At 51.4% G+C, this 27,177-nt stretch overlaps 1 protein-coding gene across 3 annotated transcripts in view; it reads right to left on the bottom strand.

Moving 5' to 3' along the window:
* The window catches only part of EEFSEC (eukaryotic elongation factor, selenocysteine-tRNA specific), a 246,450-nt gene that overhangs the window by 104,851 nt on the left and 114,422 nt on the right, over positions 1-27,177 (bottom strand). For 2 of the 3 annotated variants that reach the window (XM_082746939.1, XM_082746941.1), the window contains exon 4: positions 25,700-25,864. The exons of the other annotated variant lie outside the window; for it this stretch is intronic. In XM_082746939.1, coding sequence (XP_082603065.1) covers positions 25,700-25,864 — 165 coding nt within the window. The remainder of the gene's footprint in view (positions 1-25,699; positions 25,865-27,177) is intronic. 3 annotated transcript variants of the gene reach the window in all.

Raw genomic sequence — 27,177 nt, 5'->3', positions numbered from 1 at the left:
TGTCCTCAAAATGGACGAAAAGGGTGGTGCAGAGGGGTGAGCAAAGGTTCCCAAACATAGCCCAAAGGCAGGATCCAGGCTGTGGACAGTCTGCTGCACACTGTGTCACCAAAAAACCCTTGAGCTGACATTTAAAAATAGGAGACCTCACATGAAGATCTAGACTTCCAGCTAGAAAAGGCAAGCTGTGGCTATGCCAGCACTACATTCCCCTGTAGCTGAATGGTGAGCAGCAGCTCCTAGGTGCACTGAGGTCTCTGTTCCTTACATAGGGCATAAAAATGCCTGTCTTCGGTGTGCTGTTTCCCTCCATCTAGCCTCTGCTAGGCCCCAAAGGGCACTTGAGGGTGGGACCCAACTCCAGAACCTGTATCTTGGAAAGACTCTGGAAGGCACTGAAAATGTGCAGGATATGGAAAGAAAGGTGTGATGGAGCCTCCATGTGTTTATAAACTGGTTCTTATACAGAGGGGACATCCACACTTGGAACATCCAGGGGCCAGCATTCGGGCCATTAGAGAAATTTCTAAGAGGCTAACTGGTGGCATCAAGAGAAAATGGCAGCATTTCTTAGGCCCAAATGGCTAAGACGCAGCTGCCTGAGGAGGGAAAAAATGTGGGGCATGGACTGAGGAGTACTTACCCTGCACTGGCAAGGAAGCTGGCGCGTATCTCCTTCACCCCTTTCCACTGTCAGACTCTGACCTCTCATCTCTGTAGGTCACTATTCTGGCTGAGAAGGCTACCAAGGGACAATCACCATCACCTTCCCTTGACAGTCCCATGCACTGAGGCACAAAAGAAGCCAAGAGGAACTGCAAGCTTCCAAATAGGGGTCCCTTGGCTATATATAACTTACTAAGCCTCTGGCAGATGCCTGAGCTCTCTGTGCTAGCCTCGTCCGACAGGGCAGATCTTTGGGTCTCCTGACAGCAACCCAGTTTACAACAATGATGGGCCAACACTTCCATGTGGACACTTCTGGTGAAATAAACACTTGCCCCTGAGAAGGAGAATGTAGAGGTCCCCCATCTAACCCCAACATACCAACAGACTGGTACTTCCCGAAGCCAATGGCCACAGTGGGCCCCAAATACCAGGACCCAGGGGTGCACATGTGTTCAACAAGGGATTCCTGAGCCCTGCTCTGGGCCTGGCCCTGTGCTAGCATCCAGGGATGAGTCACCTCAGCAATAGCCTTGAGGCACAGACCCCTGATTTGCAGATCGCTGTTGACAGAGACAGGACTCAGTCTTTTGCTATGCATATGACTTACATATGAATTTACACATTCTTCTCCCACAGCTCTAGAAGATAGTGTAAAGGCCACTGGAGGTAGAGTTAGGAGACCCAGGCTCAAGCTCCCATTGACCCTGAACAAAACATCATTCGTCAGGGTCTCAATTTTTGTCTTTGGAATATCTGTCAAAGCTGCCCCGCAGAGGTCCTGTGAAAATGTTTTACAAACCAAAAACCTCTCACCCAAAGTAACCACAACACACACGTGTGCCATAAGTGTACATATTAAGACAAGAAATAGAGAAGTCTAGTAGAAGGTCTGAAGCAACAGATGTGACCATCACTAGAACACCAGTATCAGTGAAGGGGCATCTGGACATATTATTGCTATGATGGTGGTTAAAAAAATAAAAAAGAAAAGAAAAAGGAAATCCAGCTGTTTTCACATGGAATTATCTTCCAAGACAGACTTTTTGTGGTGGGGGTGAAGCAAGGTACAAAACAATGTATATTTTATGGTATCATTACTATAAAGAAAAAATAGGGGGTAGGGAATGTACACGGATATGCTTGAATGTGCATGCAATATTTCTGGAAAGAAACTAGAAATGGTACAAGGGTGAAAAACATTCCTTACGTCTTTTGTATAGTTTGGATTTTTTCCTATCGTGAGAATGTTATATCATTATTTATTTATTTATACCTATTTTCTTTTAAACAATAAAACATTAAGTTAAATGCTGTAATTATTGAATCTCCACCTGGCTGTAACCCAAGAGGGAACCTGTCCCCACTGACCCCTGAATGCCTCTGTCCTGTGGGCTGACTTTCCCAGAGAGAAACTCCCCAGCCCAGCCCCCAAGCAGGCCAAGCTCTGGAGCCCTCTTCCTCAGCCCTCCACACCATCCCTTCTTCCTTCTGTCTACAACTAGCCCCATTTCCCACAGCAATCACTCTAGGGTGTGCTGAGGCCTTAAGAAAGCCAAAGCTAGTATGGAGGGCTGTGCACCTTTTAACTAGCTTCTATTCCCCAGCCTCCTTGACCTCTCCTAGTAAATGCAATTTGTCTGCTAGGACCTAGGCTTCCCAGGGCTCCCTGATTCCACTCCTGGTGTCTCGGTCCTTCCTTATCCTGTGCCCTCCCTCTGGGCAGCCCTCAACGGCAGCCCCTGGCAGCAGGGGGCCGAGCAGGCCTGCCCACCTGCTCTCCTTTGCATCACTCCCAACCTGATCTCCTCCTCAGCCTGCTGGCAGTTCAGGCTCCAGGGTGAAGGTGGATGTTTCATCATTTTATCTGCCAAATCAGCTTTCAGGGTTTGCTCCTCAAAATGTCTACATGAATAGCAATGTTCCTGCTGCCAGGAATATTCTTTATGGGAGAACACGGGGTTCAGGAACCCGTGGGTGACTGGTCAATACAAGCCCTGGGGCAGGGACTCATGCTCTAGTAAAAGTTGCCCAGGGTAGAGAGGCCGAACATAGAAATGGACAGTGGTCGGTGGGTATCAGGCTCGTCACCGTGGAGCAGGCAGGTACAGGCAAGTGAGGGAAGGCTAGAACGATCGCTGTGTACTTGATTATCGGCAGAGATACCAGAATGAACTCATGTGTAGCTTGACACAGATCTGGGCGGAGAGCGACATCCACGTCTATAATTGTAGACACGCATGTATGGGTTAGATACACACATACATCTCCACTCTCTGTCTGCTGAGAGGCCCTAGAAACGACAATACCCTCATAGCAACAACCAGCCGGCTCCAGACCTTGGTCTCTGATACCATTCTCCGGCGAAAGGAATGGGACCACTTCAGAGAAATGGTAGGTTCCAATGCTGTGACAGGGGTCATACGAGAGCAGCCTGGAATATCCTGTGGTTCCAGAAAATCAGGAAATGCTCCACAGACAAAAGGATGGGGCCAGGGCAAGGGCCAAAGGAGCCAGCCTGGAGGAGTTCCCAGTAGCCAAAGCTGGGACAATTCCAGTAGCAAAAGAATATAGTACTGAATTATAACCCACAGCATAAAATACATACCCATGGCCCACAGAGATAAAAATAAATACCGAACACATAAACAGTGAGAAGAGGTAAATCTCCCATAAAGAATTCTAAATGGGCTGCATAGATCTCATCCTCATGGAGGTAAGGCTCACGTCCCCACCCAACCTTTATGACAAAGACACCCGCTCTGCCTGGAAAGAGCTTCCAATGGGGAAATGAGGTTGGAGACAGGCCCCCAAAAGACAAGAGTGTGTGTGTGTGTGTGCAGGAGCTGTAAGAGAAGGCTACAAAATGCTCTGGAATGTCCATCAAGCAAAAGAGCAGATAAATGAACTATAGTCGAGTCATAATGGAACGCTGCGTGGCAGTAGAAATTCACGTGCCAAAACCACATCTATCAGCAAATACAAAGCTCAACATCATGTGATGAACAGGAAGGCAAGCCTGAAATGGGATGCATATAGGGCCTTACCATTTGTACATAGCTTTAAAACGAATGAAACCATGTTCTACATTGTTTGTGAATACAAACATGTGGGAGAAGTATTTGTACCAAATTCCAGATAATAAAGACTATAACTGGCAGAGAAGACTTATGAGTTCATGGCTACTCTTAAGTTCCCTTTTTAAATCAATTAAAAATCTTTAAAGCGTGTTGGCTAAACTAACAGGAAGTACATGACAGTACAGGTAATATGCAGATTTGGTAACTGTCAGGAAAAGGGTGGCAAGTGGCCGGGTGCCAGGTACTTTCCAGGATCATGTGAACTGGCCCTGAGGCCAGACAGGAGCCACCTAAGTATGTGTGTGTGCTGGGAGAGCTGGGTTGGTGTCTACATGCTTGTACGAGAAAGAAAACCACCTCAAAGCTGTTGAGAATGAACTACAGGTTCAGAGGGAGCAGGTGAGTGCCCCGAGTGGGGAGAGGATGGACCAGCACAGATGACCCTGCAGGCAGACAAGGAGGAAGGGGGCACGGTGATGGATGAGGGGAGGAGAGGAGGAAAGGGTGGAGGGGAGAGGAGGAGGAGGGGAGGAATAATGGGATGAGGCGTTAGGGACAAAAGAGCCTCCCAATCCTTGCTTTCTCTCTTTCCTCACGCCTACTGGGCCAGGTCTTCTCTCTATAGGCTCATCCCCTTCTACCCAGTCACTGCATGTCATAGTCCTTCAAAAGGCCAGGACTTCTCCCCTTAAACTCTCCCACTAATATGACCCTGCCCATCACTCTGGTGACTAGCCAACAAGGATGACTCCTGCTTAGGACAGCACTTACCGAGCACCATGTTCTCATCTGTGTCCCTCGGGCACCACAGCCGGCACAGAGAGGGCTCCTTCTTCCTCCCACACCTGGTCTTCCCACACCATCAGTGCCACTACCGACCTCACCACCGAGTCGCCTTCAGGTCTCCCCCTTCCTCCTGCCCTGTACCCACTGTATCACGAAGTCTTACCATAGGTTGGGTGCATCTAAAACCGGCTTGTTCTCCCTCCCGGTAACACCCTAGACCAGAACATCTTCACCTCCCCACACCCGGTCTGGGCTCTAGTCAGATCTCTACCCAGCCAGGGTGGTTAGGGCCGCCCTCCCTGCCCTCCCCTGCTGCTCATAACCCTTTAGTGGTTCCCTATGCTCTCTAGGCAAAGACAAATGGGAAAGGCTGCCTCGTTATCAGGCAATCTGAAGAGCACCGGAAGCACATTCAGATGCCCTGCTTGCACCTCAGCCTCTGCGAGGCTCCTAGAATAGGGCAGCCGCGCTATGCGGCTACTGGACAGGCCACCACAGGGTGCAGGGACCACTTGCACGGAGCCATCAAGAGGAACAAACAGCCCATACGTTTCAATGGCTCCGATCCTGTCCTATCGACTGGTTCATCAAAAGGAGCAGAGTCATCAAGAAGAGATGAAATTAGACGCGGTATTCTAGGAAGAATTGTGTAGTTCGAGGAAAGAGGGGAGCATAAAATACGTTTTAGAAAGATTCCCAAACTCAGATAAAACCTAATTACTTTTGTGCTTTACAGTCAGCCTCATGACTGTATGATCTCTATTTACTGAAAAGGGACGATGTCCAGGTCGTGCGGGAGTAGAAGGGACAGAGGACACAAGGCAGCATGTTAATATGAGGCCAGTCATGTCACACTGGGTCCACGTGTCTGTGGACTCTGCAGAACTTCCGGAGGGCTGCTGACAAAGGGTATCAAGGCTTCTCTCCAGTCCCAGGGGCTGGGACTACAGGTCATTTAATATCCTTTTCAATAGTGTTCAATTTTGGGACGCCTGGGTGGCTCAGTTGGTTGGACGACTGCCTTCGGCTCAGGTCATAATCCTGGAGTCCCGGGATCGAGTCCCGCATCGGACTCCCAGCTCCATGGGGAGTCTGCTTCTCTCTCTGACCTTCTCCTCGCTCATGCTCTCTCTCACTGTCTCTCTCTCAAGTAAACAAATAAAATCTTTAAAAAAAAAATAGTGTTCAATTTTGAATTTTAAGTATTTATTTATGTATTTTTTAATCTGAAAAAAAGTTACAATGTGAGTTTCATTCTACTGTTTGGGGGGACTGAAGCTTTCTTCCCACTCCCAATATGAGTACCTTGGTTAGTCTAAGACTAGAAATGGAACAGGGACTCCTGCCAGCCAGGGGTGATGGCAGTATCACAGAGCTGTCGCCCATGGGCAGCAGGGCCCCCACTGCCCTGTCGGTGGTTCATAGTGGTGGCCCCTGAGTCCTGAGGATCCCACACTCTGGTGGCATCACCAGGAAAGCCAGACAAAAGGTCAGAGAAAGAGAAATTACAGCTCCTACAAGGAGAGTCGGCCTAAGGGCAAAGCCTTACAGAGCAGAGCTAAGTCAAGAAATGGGAGGAGATGAAAGCCTTCAAGTTCTAGATTAGTTGAGCTTAAAAGCAGGAGGACCCTGACCTATCAGTGATATAGACAGGTGGATTCTCTTCTCACCTGAGTTGGCCTCTATCACCAGGAACCAAACACCCGCGAGCTAACATGCCCACTCTTCTGGGCACAATGCCCCCTTCCAGGGACATGCTGAGCCACCATCCTGGGGTAGAACAGAGGGTAACCTTAACCACTGTTCCTCTGTTTGCCTCCCAGGTACGATGGGGCCCAGGGAGCAAGGAAGGGTGACCACCACAAAGGGCTTTCAGAGTAGCCCTACACAGCCCTACACAGCAGGTCCCAATGGAGATAGACAGGTTTTTGGAAGACATTCATGGCATGTCTTCCGGCAGGAAACATCCACCTGCATCCACAAGAGAAGGCCACTCACCCACATGGGAACCACAAGGACAGAGCTCCACACTCCACTCCCTCACCCTTGCTGACTGCAGACAGCCCTGCTTACTTCCCGGAGCCATCACCAACACCCGGCACAGTCCTCACAGCGGGCCTGCGAGGTGGAGCGAGTTGACCCCAGAGTAGGAAGCCTTGGCCTGGAGCAGGTAGGTCCACAGACAGCCATGGCAGAGACAAGGGTCCACTCAAGCCAACCACATCAAATCTACCAGGCTGCCTCTCCCAAGAGGTGAGAGACCCTAGTTTCTCTGTGCCTAAAATCTTGCCACTGCTATACCACCTAGAGGATGAACACCTTCCAGCTACGAGTCCCCAGTGCGAGAGGGGACCTCCCCTTGCTCAGGAGTCATGCATATTCTGGGGCCCTGGACCTTTCTCCACAGATCCTGTGTGAGCCTGTATGCGCGTGCCCTGGAGAGCTGCTCGAGCCGCGTGTCAACATGCAGGTCTGCTTTCAATTGTGCTGGAACAATTCTACCTGATAAACAAAAACAGATCCAAAATAACCTTTGGCAAGCAGCATATTTTTAAAAGAAAGAGAAGGTCCGAATGAACTGGCAGGAGTAATGCTTAAGCAAACAAACTTGGTCAAGCCAAACATCCACGGTGCACATCAAAAAGCCCCTCAAAGGGCTCCCTGTGAACCGAGGCCGGCAGCCGGGAAGGAGGCTGGAACTGATGCACTTATGGCCTGGAATGGGACAGGCCACCCACTTCCTGCCATTGGTCACTGGCATTTCATTCAGGTCATTGGCTCAGATCACAAGTCAGGGCCAGGAGGCCGGGACTCTGCTCGCAGGAAAGGGCAGAGTCCCCTCCCTCCGCTCCAGCCAGGCACCCTTGCTCCAGCCAGCCAGGCCCAGTGGGCCCAGGAGGGCATGTGATGGTGAGAGCAAGGGGGCAGCACCACCGGAGAGTCTGAGTCCTCACTGGGTGAGATGGCCAAGTTCCCACGGCATTTCCTATTGGAATCCATTTAGACTCAAGGGCTGAGACAGAGCCAGATCTGCAACTGCCTGCTTCGGACCCCACTCTACCACTCACTCAACAGGACTCATGGCTTCCCACACACCATGAACTATGAAACACTGAGGACCACAGAGCTGGAGTTGCCAACTCAGGGCCTCATTGCAAGGGCTAAGGCCCAAAGCATGGTGCTGGGCCCAGAGAAGAACACCCAGTCACCTTTCACAGCAGGTACTTCACCGAGCAGGTGAACACACAGTTTCACAAGCTGGGCCACCAAGCCCTCCAAGGGCAGAGAGCCCCATGACGCTAGCCCCAGACTCTGCACAACCAGCTCAGCAAGACACAGAGCACATCTGCACACTCCTCTCCATCCTCGTGTTGCCACAGGGAAAATGGCCCCAAAGCTTCCTGATGTCAGGTCCAAACCCTTCTGCTGCCTGGCTCCCTGAGGTTCTAGAACCTCCAAAGGGGCCGTTCTCTTCATTGTCTCACTGCCCCCCCCCCCCCGCCAAAGTACATGGTTTACATCTGCCCACAAAGCACATTTCTGGGGCACCGTTGTTACATCAGCTGGGCTGGAGTTGGCCACAGAACCCACACCACGTCACATCAAACCCTTCCTCTCTTCAGGTGCCACAGGCTCAGCCAAGACAAAGGATGACCCAGGAAGTCTGTGGAGCTTGAGGCCAAGCATGGCTGGAAGGGGCAAGGATACTCCCAGGGACCCCCATGGGAGCCAGTGAAAGCTAGGACAGGGAGGGCTCAAATCAGGGGGCTCCAATCCAAAGATGCTATAAACGGTTACGGGCTCACAGAAGAGGCCTGCAGGCCCTACAGGGACTGTGTATGTTCTGGAGCCAGACCTATGTCAGAGATATGTGAGCCTGGACAAATGACCTAACTCCTTTGGGCCTTAGTCTGCCCTCACCTGTTACATGGGGGTTTAAATCCATCTTTCGTGGGGTCGTGGAGAAGTGAGAGAAAAGAACCTGCTATGGTACCTGAAAGAGAGGAGGCTTTTGATAAGTAGAAGCTTATCACTGTTACCACCGCGAAGGCCAGTCTGCCGAGGCTGACTTGCTGACTTGCTGACTTGCCAGGCCAAGCAGGTGAACGGTGATCTGGTCTTCCTGGGTACTGTCAGGAAGGCCAGCCATGGCTGTGAAAGGGACAAGAGTATCTGTATATGCTGAAGTGCAGGAGGCAATGAAGCAGCAGGAAAAAAAGGTCACAAAGCAAGGCCTTTTGTGCACCTCTGACAGGGGAGTGTGGAGAGAGCAGAGAGGTGTGGGGAGCAGGAGGGGCTAAAGGCCAGGAGAAAGGGGCTAAAACAGCCAGAGAGGGTTGGAGGTGGGGAATGTGGCCCCTGCTGAGCGCACTGGGCAGACACAGGAGGCCAGGGGCAGGGCTCCGGGAGCTGGGCCGAGGTCATCCACGGGGTGGACCCAGGTGACTGCCCGTCCTGCTGCAGGCCAGGAAGCAGGGGCCCGTTTGCTTGCTACAGCTGCCTGAGGCGGAGGTGGTCTTCCCACATAGCAACGCTAGGCCACCCGGGGAAACGGCTATCCCAGGACCAAGCGGGGTGAGGGCTCAAGGGAAGCGAGAGAGAAGCAGGGATGGGTAGAACAAATTGCTCTTTCTCTGCTTCTTTGTACTGTTTCTTTCCTAAAAGCCACAAATGAGACAGATGACTATAAGCTCATTGTGAAAAATCTGAACACTAACTGCATAGGCTACAACATGAAAGCTCTCTTGCAGCCCCTAAATTCCGCCTTCCCTCACTCCCCCAAGATGTAACCACTATTCACAGCTGGCTGTGTCTCCTTTCAGGTCTTCTGATGCATCTATATACAAACACATGTACACAGTTTTCCTACGTAAATGGAACCAATCAGACACATGGTTCCGAGACGTGCTTTTCACTTAACAATACATGCATCCTACTTATTTACCAAATGTTAAGGGCGGAGGAACAGACGGACAAAAATCTCTGCCACCGTGGATGTGGTGATTCTAGCGGTAGTCTTCCACCTATGCTGAGGTCATGTTCTCTGCGGTGGCGTGGCACGGCTGGATGAGCCCGCGGGCCCAGGCACACAGAGTGCGGCTCCATCCGCTCTCGGCACAAGCAGTTCTGCGGGACAGACACCCCGTGCACGTCTCCTCGGGCGGCTGCACTCGGAGCAGGCAGAGAGAACAGACTCAGTCATCGGTCCTCCCTGGAAGCAAGGAGGGGGGATGCTTTATCACTCCCCACTCACAATCAGAGATCCTGTTACGGGGTCCTCTGGCACCCCAGCTGACTGTGCCTGGGGAATGCAGAGAGGGGTACACGACCAGCTCTCAACCCTGAGAATACAGGAGTTTGCATCCCAGTGCCTACTAGCCATGCAAACCTGGGCAAGACCCACCTCCCCTGGGACCCTGCGGCCACTTCTTTCCTGCGAAAATGTCCCCCACACACTCGCCAGGGTCAGTACCCCCACAGAAGGAAGTGGTGCATTCAGGGACGACCCCCTAAGTGGTGCAGACCAGGGCCACGGGACATGGAGCATGTCTGGAGACACTCTGGGTCATCACCGCTGGGGGAGGAGGTACGACTGTCATCTGCTGGGAAGAGGCCAGCAATGTCGCTCAACATCTTACAACGTGCTGGACTGAGAAACATGGGGCGCCAAGGTCCATGCGCTGAGGTGGGAGCCTGCCGGCGGCCCAGCAGCCAAAGGGTTAAGCAGCCCACTGCCCAGGCTGCCTTCCTGCCTGCCCGCCCGCCTGCCGGCAAGGACTGCATTAAGCCCGGCCAGGAGATGGGCTGCTGCCTTCTGGTTCGCATTAGCGGCGCTCTGCTTGGCAACATTCCCTCTGGCGGGCTGCCTTCCCTCCCTGCCCCAACCACTCTCCGCCCTGACTCAAAAGAAAATACCAGGATCCACATATAAAACCCGCGCGCTCCCCGCCTGTCTCTTACCCCGTCTTGAATAAAACAAGCTCTTAAACTCCTGACCTTCCGCCCAGTCACCCCGTTTGTTTCGCGGCGGCAGCATCTTGGAGGCTGCGGGGGGGGGGGGCGTGGTGTGGCCCTCCTTGCTGCAGGGTGCTTTGCACACTGGGCTGGCACAGGTCACAGGGGAGCGGGGCAGCTCCTCTGGAGGCTAGCCCTAGTGTCTGTGATCTGAAAAAAGGCAACTGTCCCCACAAATACCCTCCTCTCTGTCCCCAAATGCCAAAGCCTCAGCTACTCAGATCCCTCACCTTTCAGAACCCGGAAGGCTCCCAAGCTGAGAACAAGAGCAAGGTTGGGAGTATTTAAGCATCAGAAATAAAACCTTAGAAGAAACAGCAAAAGCTTGCTTTTTAAGTTCTCTTATCTTTCTTCACCAGAGGCCCCAGCCGCAAAGGTCGGGCATAGCAACCACTCACGAACTCATGTCTGCTCCCAAACTTCTCTGAGCTGGGGCCCCGGGTAGCAGCATGCTTCCTAGACCACTGCTCCCACTGGAGGCCCCCAAACACCTCAAACTTAGTAAAGCCCAGCCCACACTCCCCTCTCCGCCTCCACCCTTGCCCCCAGACCTTCCAGGACTCCCCGCTCAGTAACGGTGTCACTGCCCAGCCTGCCGCTGCAGCCAGAGGTCTGAGAGATGTCTTGGACAGGCCTCTCCCCTCCGCCTTCCCCACAGCTACTCCACTGCCCAGTCTCGTGGATTCCACCTTAGATCCTCCTGTACTGCCACCAGATTGGCCCAGTTGGCTTATACCATTACAACAGGCTCCTGACGGGGCCCCAGAAAGGCGCTCCTGGGCCCCTGGAAGCCACCCTCCATGCTGGCTGTCTCTCCAACACACAATAAACATGTGTGTACACACAGGACGCATACACAGTCCACCCTTCAAAACCATCTGCGTTACTGAAGACACTACCATCTCTAGAGCCTGCATGGTCTGTTCCCCCACCCCTACAGCACCTCTTGTTCTGGGGCTCTGTTTTCTGAGCTCCAGCGGAAATGCCTTTTTTGCAGGTTTTCCAATTCACTGAGTGGTCTCCCACTACAGGAGATGGCTCTACCCTTGCTGTTCCTGCCACCTGGGACACTCTGTATGCCCACACCTCTGCTCTTCTCCTCAAGCAGTCCTCCTCCTCCTTCAGATCCTGGAAATCTGCTCTGACCTTCAGCCTAGGTGGGGTCCTCTGCTCTCTGCCCTCAGAGAGCTCTCTCTACTGTGTCCTGCAAAGACCCCGAAGGGCACGCATGACACATGTGTGAGTGTGTCGGGAAGGAGTACACGCTGGGAATGGGGCCTGCAGTGGCAGTGCTACAGACCAGGGACTCATCCTCATCTCTACCCGGCCTTATGTCTTCACGGACACTGGTCACTAACAGGCAGCCAAGGAGGTGGCCATGCGGTCTGACAGGGAGCAGGGGCCATAGCTGTGCCACAGTGTGCTCCGTCCCACAAAGACTGGCACCAACTCTCCAAATTATTCTCACCCAGTATCATCTCATTTAAATACTTTTGGAAAAACAAAATGAATAGAAAAGAAAAAAAATCTCTGAATGGGTGGAATTTATTTTTAAATAAGAACATGTTACAATAAGGCATTTTAGTAAAACTTCAAACAAAAGCAGGCAAGTGCCTTTATTTTAATAAGACATCTCACTTGCCCTTTCCCCACGATTATTACAAGTTGAGGCCTGTGAACAATTAAAGCAACTGTTTATGGTATTTTTATTATTGTTTTGTTTTTTAAAAGAAAGGAATTATAAATATTCAATTTAAGTGGTGCATTGGCTTTACACACATTCAGGAAACACTCAGCTTTCCTTTAACAAGAAAACTAAAAATGAAAGGGTCCCAGAAGGCTGCCAGCATGGTTAGGGGCTCAGCATAATGCTCACCACAGGCTGCAGGTTGGCCTGTCTCTCCCTGAGGTGCCAAGTCAGAGGGGCTGGGAGGGGGCGGGGAGAGGTGCCCTGGCCAGCCTGGCCCTGCTTCCTTCAGCCAAAAGCAAAGGAAGCCTTGTAAACTCTTTGTTCACAGTCAAATCCAAACCCTGGCCATGGCCTCCAAGACCCTCGATGATCTCTCCAACTTCTCCCCTCCCTTCCTCCCTCCTCTCCCTCACAGTGGCTGTGCCTTGCCCCCAACCCGTTGTTCTCAACCTCTTCACCATAAGGTCTATCAGGCAATTTATGTGCCCATACCCCCTACTGTTAGAAGGTAAATTCTGTGTGAACAGAAATGTGACCGCCTTATCCACACTCTATTCCTGTGACCTATCCTATCCTGAGACACAGTAGGTACTGAACAGAAGGGCTGAATGAACATGCTGGCCACTCTATGTGAGGTCTTTATCTCCTACTTACCACAGCGACCCTAGAAAGCAGGCACTATAACCCACACCTCCTCCCTGTATAGATGAGGAAGGTGATGGCATGTGGCAAATCAGGGACGTGAGCCAGGTCTGTCCAACTCCAGAACCCAAACCCTGGCCCACAGTTTTCCCAAACTGCCTGATAATAAGAATGACCTCAGGTGATCAGCTCAAACATTCATTCCCTTCCCTGGTTCCCATGGTGGTGGGGAGGGGGATGACAAGATTTTCTAACAAGCATCCTCAGCAATTCTGAATGGCCCACCCTCACCCCATCTGAGTGTGAGAAATAATGGATTAGACCCCTGCCAGGCCCTGAACTCCCATCAAGAGGAGGAAGGCCAGGGGCAGAGGCTACGTGAGGGATTTATTCCAACTACTGAGCAAGGACCTGGGACCAAGCCTGAGGTCCCAAACCAGGAGTATGTGGAGGGCAAGAAGGGGTCCGAGACGAGCCAGAGCACAGATCCCAGAGCAGAGGAGCAGGGCACCAGAACACCCAGAAGACCTCTCTCAAGTTCACTTTCTAGGTGTCGTAGTGCCTCCCCAATAGGACAAGGCATACTCTCGAGACACATGGGACATTACCACAGGACACAACTCTGTCACAGCCTCCTCTTCGAGATGTGGCCTTTGGAACACCCTCCCTAGGCTCAAAGCCCAGCTCTGGTAATCTGAAGATCACCAAAACCACGTGCTGGGTATTCCTCTTCCCAGACTCTGCCACAATGAATGTCACGTTTCCCTCAGATGTACCAGGCATGCTCTCATCTCTGGGCTCACCACGTGCTACTCTTTTGCTTGGAATGGCCTGGCAAAGCCCTGAACCATCCCTTGGGGCTCAGCTTCAACACACCCTATCAGGGAAGCAGGGCTGGAAGCTCTCCTGGACTGTTTGCTCCATGTTCTAGAAACCATTCTCACTCAGCACCTTTCTCACATGAGGGGACAGCCACCTGCCCTGCCCACCCATCACCCTGACACCACCCACCCCCTGAGCAGGCTTCCCAAGGGTCAGCCTAGGCTTTGCTTGCTTTCAGCACCTGACTTCACAAGAGGTGAGCCAAGAGCACTATGGGCAGGCAGTTTAGGCAGGGCTAGCTTCGTGGGGGCACAGTCTCCATGGTCAAACAGGGTCTGCGTGGCCATACTTTCTACAGGAACCAGAACTTGCTTCCTAGCAGAGAGAAGGCAGTGGACCTGAGGCTGAAGATCAAACACTCCTCTGTGGGTCAGGCGGCACCATGTTTGCACTGGGCATGGCCTAGCACTAGTCAACTGTCTGCTGACTGAGCATTTTGTGCAGCAAGACCGCTTCCAGCTGGTGCTCTAAGTCTGGTGGGGTGCCCACTTCCTGAAAGAGGAAGCCCCTTTGGGCCCCCAGTGTTTTAGGTCTTGCCTTCTCAGCCTTGCTGCCAGCTCACATTTTCCACCACCCTCAGGGACATGCCTGCACGTCACACTGGCTATAGCCCTCAGCCAAGGAGGGAACCACAGCACCCCCGAAGTCTTGGTAAGCCCGCATTCATCTGCATGCCCTTGTTCCAGAACCTATGCCAGCTCCCCTGGCCAAGTGAGTACTTCCCCATGGTGCTCACCTGACTGTGGTGGAGCCAACAGCACTGGGAAAACCGCTGCCTGAGGCCTTCAGGAGCAATTATGGCTGTATGAAGATGAATCTTATTTCTCCATGAACGTGGCCTGGCAGGAGAGGGGGAAATGCCCTGCCCATGGTCACAGAGCTAAGTGTTCATACCCAGGATCCCAGACCTGGTCTCCTGGCTGGTGCGTGGGCAGGGACTGCCTGGCACGGTGCCTAAGCCACAACACAGCACTCGTGAGTGTTCTAATTGAATCACAGTCTCTTCTCTGAAACAATAAATGGACTTAATTTTACTCAGAAGCTTTTATACAATGGAGGGGTTTTCACACAACGACTTGCAGGGGACAGCAGTGTGCCATAGCTGCTCTGTGGGTCTTGTGAGGCCACTGTGGGCTAGGACCCACACTTTCCTCAGGAGAGGTCTGGAAGGCCACAGTCCCCTCCCACCCCACAGCTGCCCCTTCTGGGTCTGCTCCCCACCTGGCCACCAGCAGGTGCCATCTGATCACCAAGGTTCCACCTGGAGGGCAACAGCCAGGGCACGAGGGCCATGAGGCTTCCTGCAGTGCTAACAACAGGCGATGATTACCAAGCACACCTTGGAACCTAGGTACTTGGAAAGATGCTCTAGAACCCATTTAATCCTCAAGCTAACTCCCCGCCAAAGGTAACATTATCCCCACACCTTACAGAGGGGGAAACTGAAGCACAGAGCTGAAGTAGCTTCCATGTGGTCATAGAGCTGGTGTGCAGGACATAAACCAAGGCAAAGTAGCTCTGCACCCTGCTCTTCACTTCCCCACCATACTGCCCTCAGCTGTGAAGGCCAGGGCACAGCCAGGTGGTGGGGGTGCCCACATTTAGGCTTCTAGGTGGGCCAGAGAAAAGGCTGGATCCCAAGATGTCCATCTAGCCTAGCAAGAGGGCTAGTTATCAGGAAGCCTCAGAGGGCCAGTGCTCAGTCCTGCCATCAGGGGAAGCAGCTGGTCAGATGGGGCCAGGGTTTTCTTTGTGGCCTCAGGCACCAGAATCCCCAAGAAGGGCTAGGAGGGCTGTAGGTCAGCCCAGGTCCAAATGGGGCTCTACCTGCCCTCAAGGTCCTGACCACAAGACTTGAAACATACACCAAGTATAACCAGATGAGTTGGCAGCTTTACCAAGGGGACCTGCCTCTGGAGGGAGGCAGAGCAAAGCCGGGGTGGGGTTGCACAGCCGCCACAGGCTGTCACCCTTTCTGCAGAGGACAGCACTGGGGCTGTAGCAGCCATTTCTCCTCTGCTCCAACTGAGGCGTAAGAGCGCCAGCGTCCTCTCTGCAGAGGACTGTGGGGAATGCTGAGGCTGCTCGGGACCAGATACAGCCCGCTGTCTTGGGTTTAGGACCTTCCAGGCCCTGGAAGCTAGCTGTGCCCTCCACCTGCACAACCGCCCTCAGGACGGCCCCAGCACTTCCAGCTCCCTGAGGGAGGGTCCCGTGGAGCCAGGAACAAGGTCGGGCAGAATGAAGCAGTGCCTCTAAAGCTGGCCTTCATATTAGAGGGCACGGGCTAGAGACACAAAGACGTAAACATCTATAAGCTGGGGTGGCTCAGTCAGTGAAGCATCTGCCCTCAGCTCAGGGTCATGATCTCAAGGTCCTGGGTCTGGGATCTCCTTCTCCGAGGGTCCCTGGTTCATCACCACAGTGACTTAATTTGATGTGAGAGGGACAGGGTTATGGGGTTCTGTGGCCTCCTCATGCCTGCCCAGAGAGCTGGGGTGAGCATACATCTTAGATGCTGGCTGACAGAGTTTCACTCCAGAATCTTCCACTGATTGGCTTATAGAAGACTTTTAAGATTTTATTTATTTGTTTGAGAGAGAGAGAGAGAGTAAGCATGGGGCAGAAGGAGAAGCAGGCTCCGAGCCTGATGTGAGGTTCAATCCCAGGACCCTTGGATCACAACCCAAGCTGAAGACAAACGCTTACCCAACAGAGCCACTCAGGCACCCCTGCTTATACAAGATTTTTACATCTTCGTGTCTCCATTGCATGCCCTATAAAACAGAGGACTACAGCACCTCCCGCAGAGCTGCTGGAAGCACAGGAAGAATACATAAAAAGGGTTTACATCTGAGCCTGGGACATAGTCCCACTCTATGATAGCCAACAAACAATCCTACAGCCACAGCCCGCTCTAGTGCTCCTTCCCCATGCTGGCCCAATAGCGTGCTGGGTTTCAGAACTCATACTTCCAGAAGCCATCTGAGGCTAAACTAAGAGAAGCTGGACCCCAGTGAGGCCGGACATGCCAGCCTTCCTCATCCAGCCACCAGCATCCGAGCAATCTGGCCCCAGTGAGGGCGGCCAGTGTCAGCACCCTCTCTGGAGAGGGACACATTGGCATGACGAAAACCACTCTCAGAATATAAAGGAAGACACACACACACACATACACACACACACACAAGAATAACAGGGAGACAGGGCTTCTGGGAGTAGAAGCTGCAGTCTTCTCCAAGGGCTGATGCAGAATGGCACATGAGTCACTTGTGACTGAGGGGTGAGGAGCAGCTGAACAGAGTCTCAGAATGAGGCAGCCTCCTCCAGCCTGCTACATCTTTAGGATGCTGGGCACATGTCTCTGACAACAGCACCTACACAGAGAAACCTTCCTGAGCTCCCCGCCTGCTCGGAGATCAATCTCTGTCCTCCCCTGTCGCCTGTCCTTCCTCCTCGGGGCCTCGTTAGGGAGACAACAGGATATTACAACTTGGCTGTAGATGGTGATTCTGATCCCTAAGCCAGAAGGAACATGGGGCAGAGGCAAAGGTCTCGCAGAGCTGTGGTGTTCAGGGTTGGGGTAGGCGGCGAGCAGAGGCAGGGTATGCTGACCTTAGGTCATCCAACCCCTGAGTACTGAGCTCTGGGGGCCACGTAAAAAGGCACAGTGAATGGGAGAAAGACAAGATTCAGAGTGGCATGTGATAGTAATAAAGACAGCTATCCCCATATGCAGGCCCTGTTACAAGCACAGCATGGGACTGTCCTTGAATCTTCATGAGTAGCTCACAAAGAAACAGGCCCCAGGAGGTGATGTAACTGCCCCTGGAGTGAGTGAGGGGGAGGAACTCCAGCTCAGCCCCTCTGTGACCAGAAGCAGGCTGTTGAGGCAGCAGGAGATAAGAACGAACACCAAGTTCTTCATCTTTGCCTCCTCAATGCTTACTTCTTAGCATCATTATCCCAACTTCCTTGGGCGGCCCATTCTTCCCAGGAGCCCCCACCCCCGCTCCAGGGGTGAATGTGGAATCCAGCCCTCTCAGTCAGATTGTGGTACTCCTCCTGGCAGGTTCAAATGTTACAACCCTCCCTGCAGGAGAACCCCCCTTCCCCCAGAAATCTCCCTTCACATCTCACTGTCTAGATCTGGGTCACCCGTCACAGGCAAGGGAGGGGCAGCACCTGGGTAGAATGGACTTGGGGACAAGGCCTGGGAGACTGGTCCACATAGAACAGGTCTGGAGGGAGGCATCAGCCCCACCCAGCTTCTCAGTAAGGAAGCCAGCCTACCCCCTTCCTGTCCCACCAGGAGTATCTGGGTTGTATATGTCCATCACTTGCCACCAGAGCCCTGCATTAGACATGACAAGCATGAGAGATCTTGTGTGGCTCTAGGATGGGAAACTGAGGTGTGAGTGAGAGGGGTGAGGTCATACCCAGAAAGGCAAATACTCTGATGTCACTCATGTGTGGACTCTAAGAAATGAATAAACAAACAAACACACAACAAGAAGTAGACCCATAAAAGGGCTGTCAGGGTGGCTCAGTTGGTTAAGCATCTGACTTCGGTTCGGGTCGTGATCCCAGGGTCCTGGGATGGAGTCCTGCATCGGGCTCCCTGCTCAGCGGGAAGTCTGCTTCTCTCTCTGCCCCTCTCTCTCAAATAATTAAAAAAAAAAATTTCCTAAGAAATTCTTAAGAAAAATAAATAAATACTGAGAACAAACTGGTGCTTTGGGTAGTGGTGGAGGTGGTGAAAAAACCAGAAAGCAACTGAGTCCGGAGGTGACTACAGTTGGCTCTCTGCCACATAGGGCACTTCAGATCTCTTCCTGGAGATGAGGGCCCCACCAGCGAAGAAGCAGGACACAGCGTGGCTCTGTAAAGCCCTTGCTGTCTGTCCTTCCATCAGTGGGTGGGGGCGGGCGCCTGAGCCAGGGAGGGTCACAATCCCAGTGGGACTGGGTGGAGGGCAAGGACTTGGTGGCAGAGATCCTCCTGAGGCAGGACACCAAGTGAAAGGGGATCGGATCATAGGTACCTCCTGATCAGCACCTGCTTCTGCCCTCCTTACGCTGGCTTTTCCAAAACGCTCCTCATTTCCTTCACTCCCGTCTATGCTTCTCTATCCCCCCTGCTTCGTCAGCTCCACACCCCTGGCACATGTGACATCCAGGTACAGAGAATGAACTCCCAGGAGTTTCCAAACCAAAGCCAACAACCATGAAAACAGTGAATTCAGAGAAAGCCTTCCTTCCTTATAGATCTTCTGAAACAGGAAATGATGAAGAATGAAGACCAGGCTTTCCATTTTTGATAAAAGACATAAAAGCAGAGGGAGCTCGGTCTTGACAGCTGATCTGCAGAGGTGGCTCAGGAATCCAGATCTGTAGCCCTGGGCTCCTGGTATATATTCCCAGAAAATGCCGACGCTGGGACCCAGAAGTATCTCTGGCACTGCTCACCGGGGAAGCATCAAGACGCAAGCCTCGAAGAGAAGACAGCCAGAGCAGGAAGCTGCCAGCTGCCCAGCTCCGGGTTTCTCCATCTAGACGCATGAGGTAGGGGGAGCAGCTGCTCCAAACCCAGTCCTCTGGTTGTTCACTCTCTACTTGGAATCAAAATCCTGCTACAAAACAAACAGTTTCATTTGCCTTATTGGGCTTTCCTTACTGTTTTGGGCATCAGACAGTTTCTGGGGCCTCCTCTGGGCCTAGCCCTAGGATGGGCGCAAAGGGCACAGAGACAGAGAAGACCCAGCCTCTGCCCTCCAGGAGATGAGTACAGTGGGAGACACAGGCAGAAACAGACACAGAGACAGACACAGTGCCAGGCAGCACCTAAATGTGGACCCAGAGCACCCATGCAAGGGAGCAGCTAACTATCCAAGGAAGGCAAGAAGGGATTCAAGAGGAAAGAGGTCACATGCTCCAGGTTAGGGGCATGGCCCATCACCAAAGCTTCCAGATGAAAAACAAGGATAAGGGAAGGAGGCCTGCTAGGAGTTGGGGAAGCACAGGGAAGGCAGAGGTACAGCCATGGGCTTGCTGGGGTGAGAAAATACATCTTTTCAGATGTCACAGCTTTCTCTCTCCTGTGATCAGTGCCCAAGGGTGGGGGCAAAGGTAAGAGTAATGATGCCTAGTGGTACTTAAGAATTTTTTTTTCCCTTTCTGGAGGTTTTTATAAAGAAAAAAATAAGTCTGAATATGGACCTGATTTGGAGGAATATGCTGTCAAATTCTGAACTTTTCTCAAAAACAGTTTTGCCAAGTAAATAGGCATCTATTTAGATGTTTGTCACCATCATCAGAAAACGAACATGGATTCACAGTGGACAGTGTGGGCTGTGAAGTGTATTTCCATTTCAAGAACGCATTCAGCAGCCCTGAAAAGAACAGTTTCCTTATAACCTGGCAGGTGTCCTGCCATTTACTGCAACTGTACCCCACAAGAGACATTCCACAGGAAAGGAATCCTGAATGGCAACGATATAGTAGACAAGAGTTACCAGCTAAAAACCTGTGTACCTCCATGACACCAGGCACCTTCTGTCTGCCATCCCTACTGTCAGCACACTACAGCACCCCTCTTCCAGAGGCCCTGGACCAAGGTGAGACTTCAGTTTGGGATAAATTAGTGAGATACAGAGAAGCCGAGAATTTGCCTCTCAACTCCCAGAGCTCTCTTTCTCTTCCCCTGTGGTCTGTGGCTCTTAGAGTTTCTGACATGACATCCCCAGTAGCCAATTGCTATTGGAAACATCACTAGCCTGAAATCCCCAGATCAGATGTGACCAAACAGATTTCGTGGGATGAGGGATCAGGAGAACCTAAAGGCTGAGAAAGAGGCTGACGAATTTTGGGATGTCTGGTGTTCACGCCATTTTGGGATCTAAGTGGGATTTGGTTTTTCTCCTCCACTCCCATTCCCCCAACATTTCCTCTATCGGCTAATGGGCCCCAGCTGGGAATGGACGCAGGCAGCAGAGACAGGGGCCAGGGTCTGACCGGCTCCGGCGGGCCAGCCCTGGCCAGGAGGGGAATGTGACTGTTTATTTGGAATGGCTGTGCCCTGCCTCTGAGGGAGTTCAAGCGGTCAGATGTGTCCAAGTTGATTAGTGAAATCTGATGGGGATGTCACCAGGTTTGGGGAGGAGGGCCATCTAGTTTAAACCCCCCACCCTGCAATGTCCCCAGTGCCCGATAGGCACCGGCCACCAATTATAGTTACTGGAAAGTGGGGGCAAGAGAAGGTCAGGAGCTCTGGACCTCAAGAGCTTCTGAAATGTGTTTTTATAGGCTCTGTGGCCCAGGAGAGGCCTCAGTAGGGCGCCAGGCTCACCTATGAAGCTGCTCTGGAGGTAGGAGGGTCCGGCCCCAGAGAGGAAACAACACCGGCCCTGGCGTCTCTTTGGGGCCCCAGGGGCAGTGGATATAGTAGATACAGCTGGGTCTTTGGAGCCAGAGGAATGACTTCAGATGCTGGCTCTGCTGTCTGGTTGCTTAACAGACCTGGGCCTAGGTTTTCTCGCCTGCTGCGGGGGAGTTACAGGAAAGGAAGGAAGGAACAGAGCTGGCCATCTGTATGCAGCAGTCCTGACTCCACCACTAACGTGTACCACCCGTGTGCAGCCTGTGTCACCCCCACAGCACCCCGGTCATCCCTCGCAACAAAGTCAAAGCTCAGAGGAGTGACGAGGCCTGCCCACAACTGCAAAGGACGTGAGGTGTATTCTGACTTCAGTCCTTTGCATCCAAAATCCATCTTCATTTCCTAGGGCTGCCCTACCCAATGACCAAAGCTGGTAGCGTGAAACAACAGAAATGTGTTCTCTCGCAGACCTGCTGGCCATAAGTCCAAAATCCACGTGTCAGTGGGGTTGGTCCCCTCTGTTACCTTTAACTCCATCTACAAAGACTCATATTCCAAAGGTCATTTCTGAGTGTCTAGGGGAACACAGCTTTTGTAGGCCACAATTCTACCCACTACAGTCCATCCTTGATCCCCAAACCTTCATTCACATCCATCCCATGTGCAAAATACTTTCCCCCAACATCGCCAATTTCTCACCCCTGTTATAGCATACTCAGTCCAAAATCTCATCTAAATATCATCAGCTCAAACATATCATCTAACCCACCTAATCAAGCACAGATATGGCCCATCCTGGGGCCAAATGCTATCTGTGGATGTGTGAAACTAAAAGACAAGCTTTTTGCTTTAAAATATAGGCAGAGCTAGAGGGTATTATGCTAAGTGAAATAAGTCAATCAGAGAAAGGCAATTATCATATGATCTCTCTGATATGAAGAATTTGAGAGACAGGGTGGGAGGTCGTGGAGGGTAGGGAGGGAAAAAAATGAAACAAGATGGGATGGGAGAGGGAGACTAACCATAAGAGACTCTTAAACTCAGGAAACAAACTGAGGGTTGCTGGGTGGTTGTGGGGGAGGGATAGGGTGGCTGGGTGATGGACATTGGGGAGGGTATGGGCTATGGTGAGTGCTGTGAATTGTGTAAGATGATGATTCACAGACCTGTACCCCTGAAGCAAATAATACATTATATGTTAATTAAAAAATAGTAATATAAAAAATAACAAAATACAATAGAATATAGGTACAGGGGGAAAAATGAAGGGAACACAGAGGTCACTGGACCCAAGCAAATTTGAAATCCAACAGAGCAACTTCTGTTAGCTTTCCTGGCCTGAAAATGACCCTCTGTGGCTTGGTCCTCCACGCTCTAGGTCCACAGGCTTCCCCAGCCCTGGCCTTTGGGCTCCCCTCTCTGGCTTCTGCCTTTGTTTCCATGGCTCTGGCCCTGGAGTCATTCTTCCTTTTTCTTGAAAGATAGCATTAGTTACATGAGTTAGAGCTGAGTAATTCTATCAGTCTATTTCCTACAATTAGAATACCAGAAGTCCGACTGCTTTTTTTTTTTTTTTTTAATATTTCGTCAGGTCTGTCCCTTTCAGTCCAGGCTGGCAGTGTTTTTGCCAGATATAACATTCTCAAAAACCTCGTGGGTCTCTCATGTATGTCAAGGGGATCCCCACCAATAAAAAAGAGAGTTCTTCACAGCCTGGCTTCTGCTAAGATGTTTGAATGGATCCCTATTCTCCACAGCAGAGGCTGTCCACCCTCCCTGAAGGCCCTTCTCCAGAGCATGCTTTTTCAAAGTGCACTCCCTACTTTTAGCACCGTTTGGAATCTGGAAAGGCCAAGAATCTCCCAAATTGTCAAGTGCAGGTATCTTTTTGCTAACGGTTCCACCGTCAGTTCCCTCCTTTCCTCTCACATTTTACTTGGAGCTGCAAAGGAGAAACCAGGCTACACTTTTTTCACTTTGATTGGAAATATTCACATATTCAAGTTTGCTACTTAAAAGTCATGCTTTCCCTGACCAGTAAATCAGAAAATAGCCCAGCACTAGAGAGTTAAAAGGTAGGCTGGGAGAAATGGGTGAACAGAAGAAAGAGGAGAATTAAATTCATACTTGCCAAGCACCTTCCATGTGCCCAAGGACTACAAATCAGTAATGGGACCCTGATAGACAAGTTCCATCTTCATAAGGATGAAAAGAGTGGCCAAAGACCTCAGAACATGTTGGCACTCAAACATTCCTGTCAGGTTAATGTGGCTGCTTCTTTCCGCCTCGGCCCTCCCTCATCCCATGCTTTGGTCCAGCATAGTGGCCACTGATCTTATCATCCAACACCAGTCCCTCAGGTACTGCACTTCCAAGTCTATGTCCCACGGCAACCTCTCCTGACACCACCTTCCTGTTCCCGGCTGCTCTCCCAGGCTGCAAACATGTGTCCTCCCAGCGCAGAAGGGATACTGGACAAGGGTGGCTCCTCAGCGTCTGCCTCAGGGAACACCCAGAAGGCAAAGAAATTTACATTTGATTCATTCTCTGTTCCAGTTAAGAATTAACACACAACACTATAGTAATCTTAACTTTGTTAAATATAAGTTTGGTTTATTTTCATAATTTTGTGCTTTATTTTTTTAAGATTTACACTTTTAGTCCCTGGCACAACATGGATTTGATTTAAGTGGTGTGTTTATCCAGGACTAACGGTCTTCAGAGGAGGATCAATGAGAGCCAGCAGAGGAGGGGATTATGACCCTAGAACTCCGGGCCTATGTCAGGGGAAGCCCTGGGACTCGGAAGGGCAGGGTCATTGTCCCTCAGCTCCTGCTGCCACCCCAGGGAGCCCTGGAACCTGACCAGTCTCAGGCCTATCAGGGAAGCTTTTCTTGAGGTTGGTCCTCCCTGGTCAGGAGACTCTTCCCGAATAACTCCAGCCCTGCAGAAGGAAGCAACAGCCACACCACCATAAAATGAGTAGAGTGGGGTGATTTAAACCTGAGGTCTCCTTTACCTGGGGAAGCCCTGGTCATTCCTCTCAGTCATGAAATACCCCTTTCCTACATCCACCCAGGCTATCCTAGACGAGGAATGGCCAACACAAGGTAAAGGTGCCCCTTGGCCTCCCCTTCTTCAGGGCAGCCACTGTCATCGTGGTTCTCCCCCACAGAGATGGGGTATTTTATGTGTCAACTAGGCTAAGCCACTGTATGTACATGTTTGGTTGAGCATTATTCTGGATATTTCTGTGAGGGTATTTTTTGGATGAAATTAACATTAAGAGGAATAAACTGAGTAAAGCAGATTAACTCTCCATAATGTCGGTGGACTCCATCCAATCAGTTAAAGGCCTGAAGAGGAAGACTGACCTCCTTGGAAGAAGAAGAAATTCTGCCAGCCAATAGCCTTCAGATTTGAACTACTTCCCTGGGTCTCTATCTTGTTGGCCTATCCAGTGGATTTCAGACCTGCTGGGCCTCATAATCATGTGAGCCAATTCCTTAAAATATACCCACATATATATTCACACACACATACGCATACACACACACTCTGTTTTTAAGGAGGACTCTAATACATCTAGTAAGCCAGACAACCTTAGAATCTGTCTCAAGACAGCCCTCCAGGGAGAACTCCCAGTTCCCAAACCGAATCCACTGACCCAGGGCTGTGAGTACATCCAGCAGTTGGTGCTGTCCCTGGTGCAGTATACAGGGCCAAGTTCACGCCTCCATGTCCCTGCACTCCAGGTTCCTTTGAGAAGTAGACAACCACCCTGGACCCCAGATGTCTTCATAGGATTTGCCTGGCTCTAACTAACCCTTGTTCCCCACCCTTTAATCCCCCTGAAGAGCAGGGTGGTCAAGGAGGCTCTAAGTGCTTCTTCTCCAGTAAACTGAAACCACAAGAAAAGCCTACTGCAGATGGGAACCATCCAGGCCATTGAACATCACTGAGATCAGAGCCAGGCTGGTAGTTGCCAGAGGCGGAGGCAACAGGGAGACACACAGCTGCCCACAGGTCTTCCACAGGATAACATGGTATCTACCAGTGGTCACTACGAATATAAAACTCTTCTGGATAGACTCCAGAATTTAGGAGTCTGAGCGACACAAGACTGTAACTGTGTTTAATTTGAAACTGCTGTGGCAAGGCAAAAAGAACCCAGAGAGAAGTCCGCGCGTACTTGCCAGCCTGACATACAGAGCGTATAGAAAGGGCAGGCATGCACCCTGCACCCTCACTTGTTGATCATGTGATCCTGAGCCCACTACACCTTCTAGAGCTTCCATTTCTTCATCTACAAAGAACACCTACTTGGCAGGCTCACCATGACACGTCACAGGCCTCCCCATGTGGGTATTGTTATGAGAACTAGGGAGAGTGGTGGTTCTAGAATCCAGGAAAGGTAGGAGAGAAGATGGAGTGGAGCAGAGCCAGAGGGCCAGCCCTGGGGACCTGGCGCAGTAGCTCAGCCACTGGAGAGGCAAAAGGGCCGACCCTCTTGCTCGCCACTAGAGAAACAAACGAAAAGGAAGGACAAGGTAAGACTGACCTTGAGGGCAGGAATCTCCACACTGTCACCGAGGCTGATGGAGCCTGAGAGGATGGTCCCTGTCATCACAGTGCCTTGACCTTTGATGGAGAAACAGTGGTCCACAGACATGAGCAGCGGCCCTGAGGGGTCTCTTCTCGGGATGGAAATCTGCGATGTCAGGAGCTAGAAAAGAGACAGCCTGAGGCACATCCATCCGACCTCACATGCCTTCCCAGCCTTCTGAGCCTGCAGGATTTAAGATGTGTCATCAGCTAGCCCCTAGCCTTCTGAGCCTGCAGGATTTAAGATGTGTGATCAGCTAGCCCCTAGGTACCGTGGAGGCCTCATCCCCCACCACGTGGCCTCTCACAGCAGGAACCAGCCACTGGCAGACCCTGGAAGTTCCCCAGTCAGCTTTGCCTCCCTTTCTCTGGAAAGACACCGCCTCTGGGAAGGCTTTTCTGCCCCTTCTGTACGGCTGTGCTCCCCACCCGCATCACCCGTTAACACACTGTTGTGAGCTTTTGTTTATTTGTCTCTCTCCCAGGGCCATGAGTCCTTCCAAGGATCTCCAGCAGCTGGCATGGTGCCTGAGAGAAGGACAAGAGACCAAACGACCGGGGTGATCAGGGCTGCCGCCATGTATGGCAGGGCAAGAGGGGCTGAGGCCACAGCTCCAGGCCGAGGCAGAGATGGGGGACCACCTGATGTCTGCCAAGGGCCAGCGTTGGCTTCTCAGTCTGTGGGGCTGCTGCTCCTTCTCCTTCCACGTGTTTCCACCACAGCCAGCCCATTTTCCTCATGCTGACTATGTGCTCTTAGATGTCAGAGCTAATTCCCAATAAACAAATGAAAATAAAGACCACATTATTCCTTTTATTTTGAGGCTTTCGGATTTCATTAGGAAAGAAGCTGTCAAAAAGTATTTGGCAGGGAATGTTCCAAACTCTCAGCCTTGTGATAACAATTCTTCTGGGAAAAAAACTAAAGATTCAAAACAGGCTTGGCCTGGGATTTATGCAGAGGCTTCTTAAAGGAATACATAAACATCTTTCATAGCAGTGTTTGTGAATTTTGCTTTAGTAAAAACAACTGTCCAAGGCTCCTAGACCAAGAGCTCTCAGAAGGAGAGGAAAAAGTAGCAAAAGCCTCAGCCAGGAAAGGTCTGCTCTGCTAAGTCGGTCAGAGTGGCACCGTGTAATCACAGAATCGGTCGCAGTGCACACGATCACATCTGTTCTCAGCTCTGCGGGTCCAGGTGTCAGAGAACCCCAAAGAGACCCCAGCAACTGATCTGGGGCTGAATGCCAGTTCCACCACATACTTGCTGTGAGACCTTGGGCAAGTTACTTAACTTCTCTGGACCTCAGACACCTCCTTGGTAAAAGAGGGATAAACAACGTTAGCTTCCCAGCACCACTGTGAAAGTTCATGGTCCTTGTGAAAGGCATGTCAAGAACAGTACAGCTCCTGGTAATGTGATAAGCACCATCACT

Source organism: Mustela nivalis (assembly GCF_964662115.1).
Source record: "Mustela nivalis genome assembly, chromosome: 1".
Lineage (NCBI taxonomy): Eukaryota > Metazoa > Chordata > Mammalia > Carnivora > Mustelidae > Mustela > Mustela nivalis.
The sequence above is the reverse complement of the archived record's forward strand: the minus strand, read 5'-3'. Positions and strand labels throughout refer to the sequence as shown.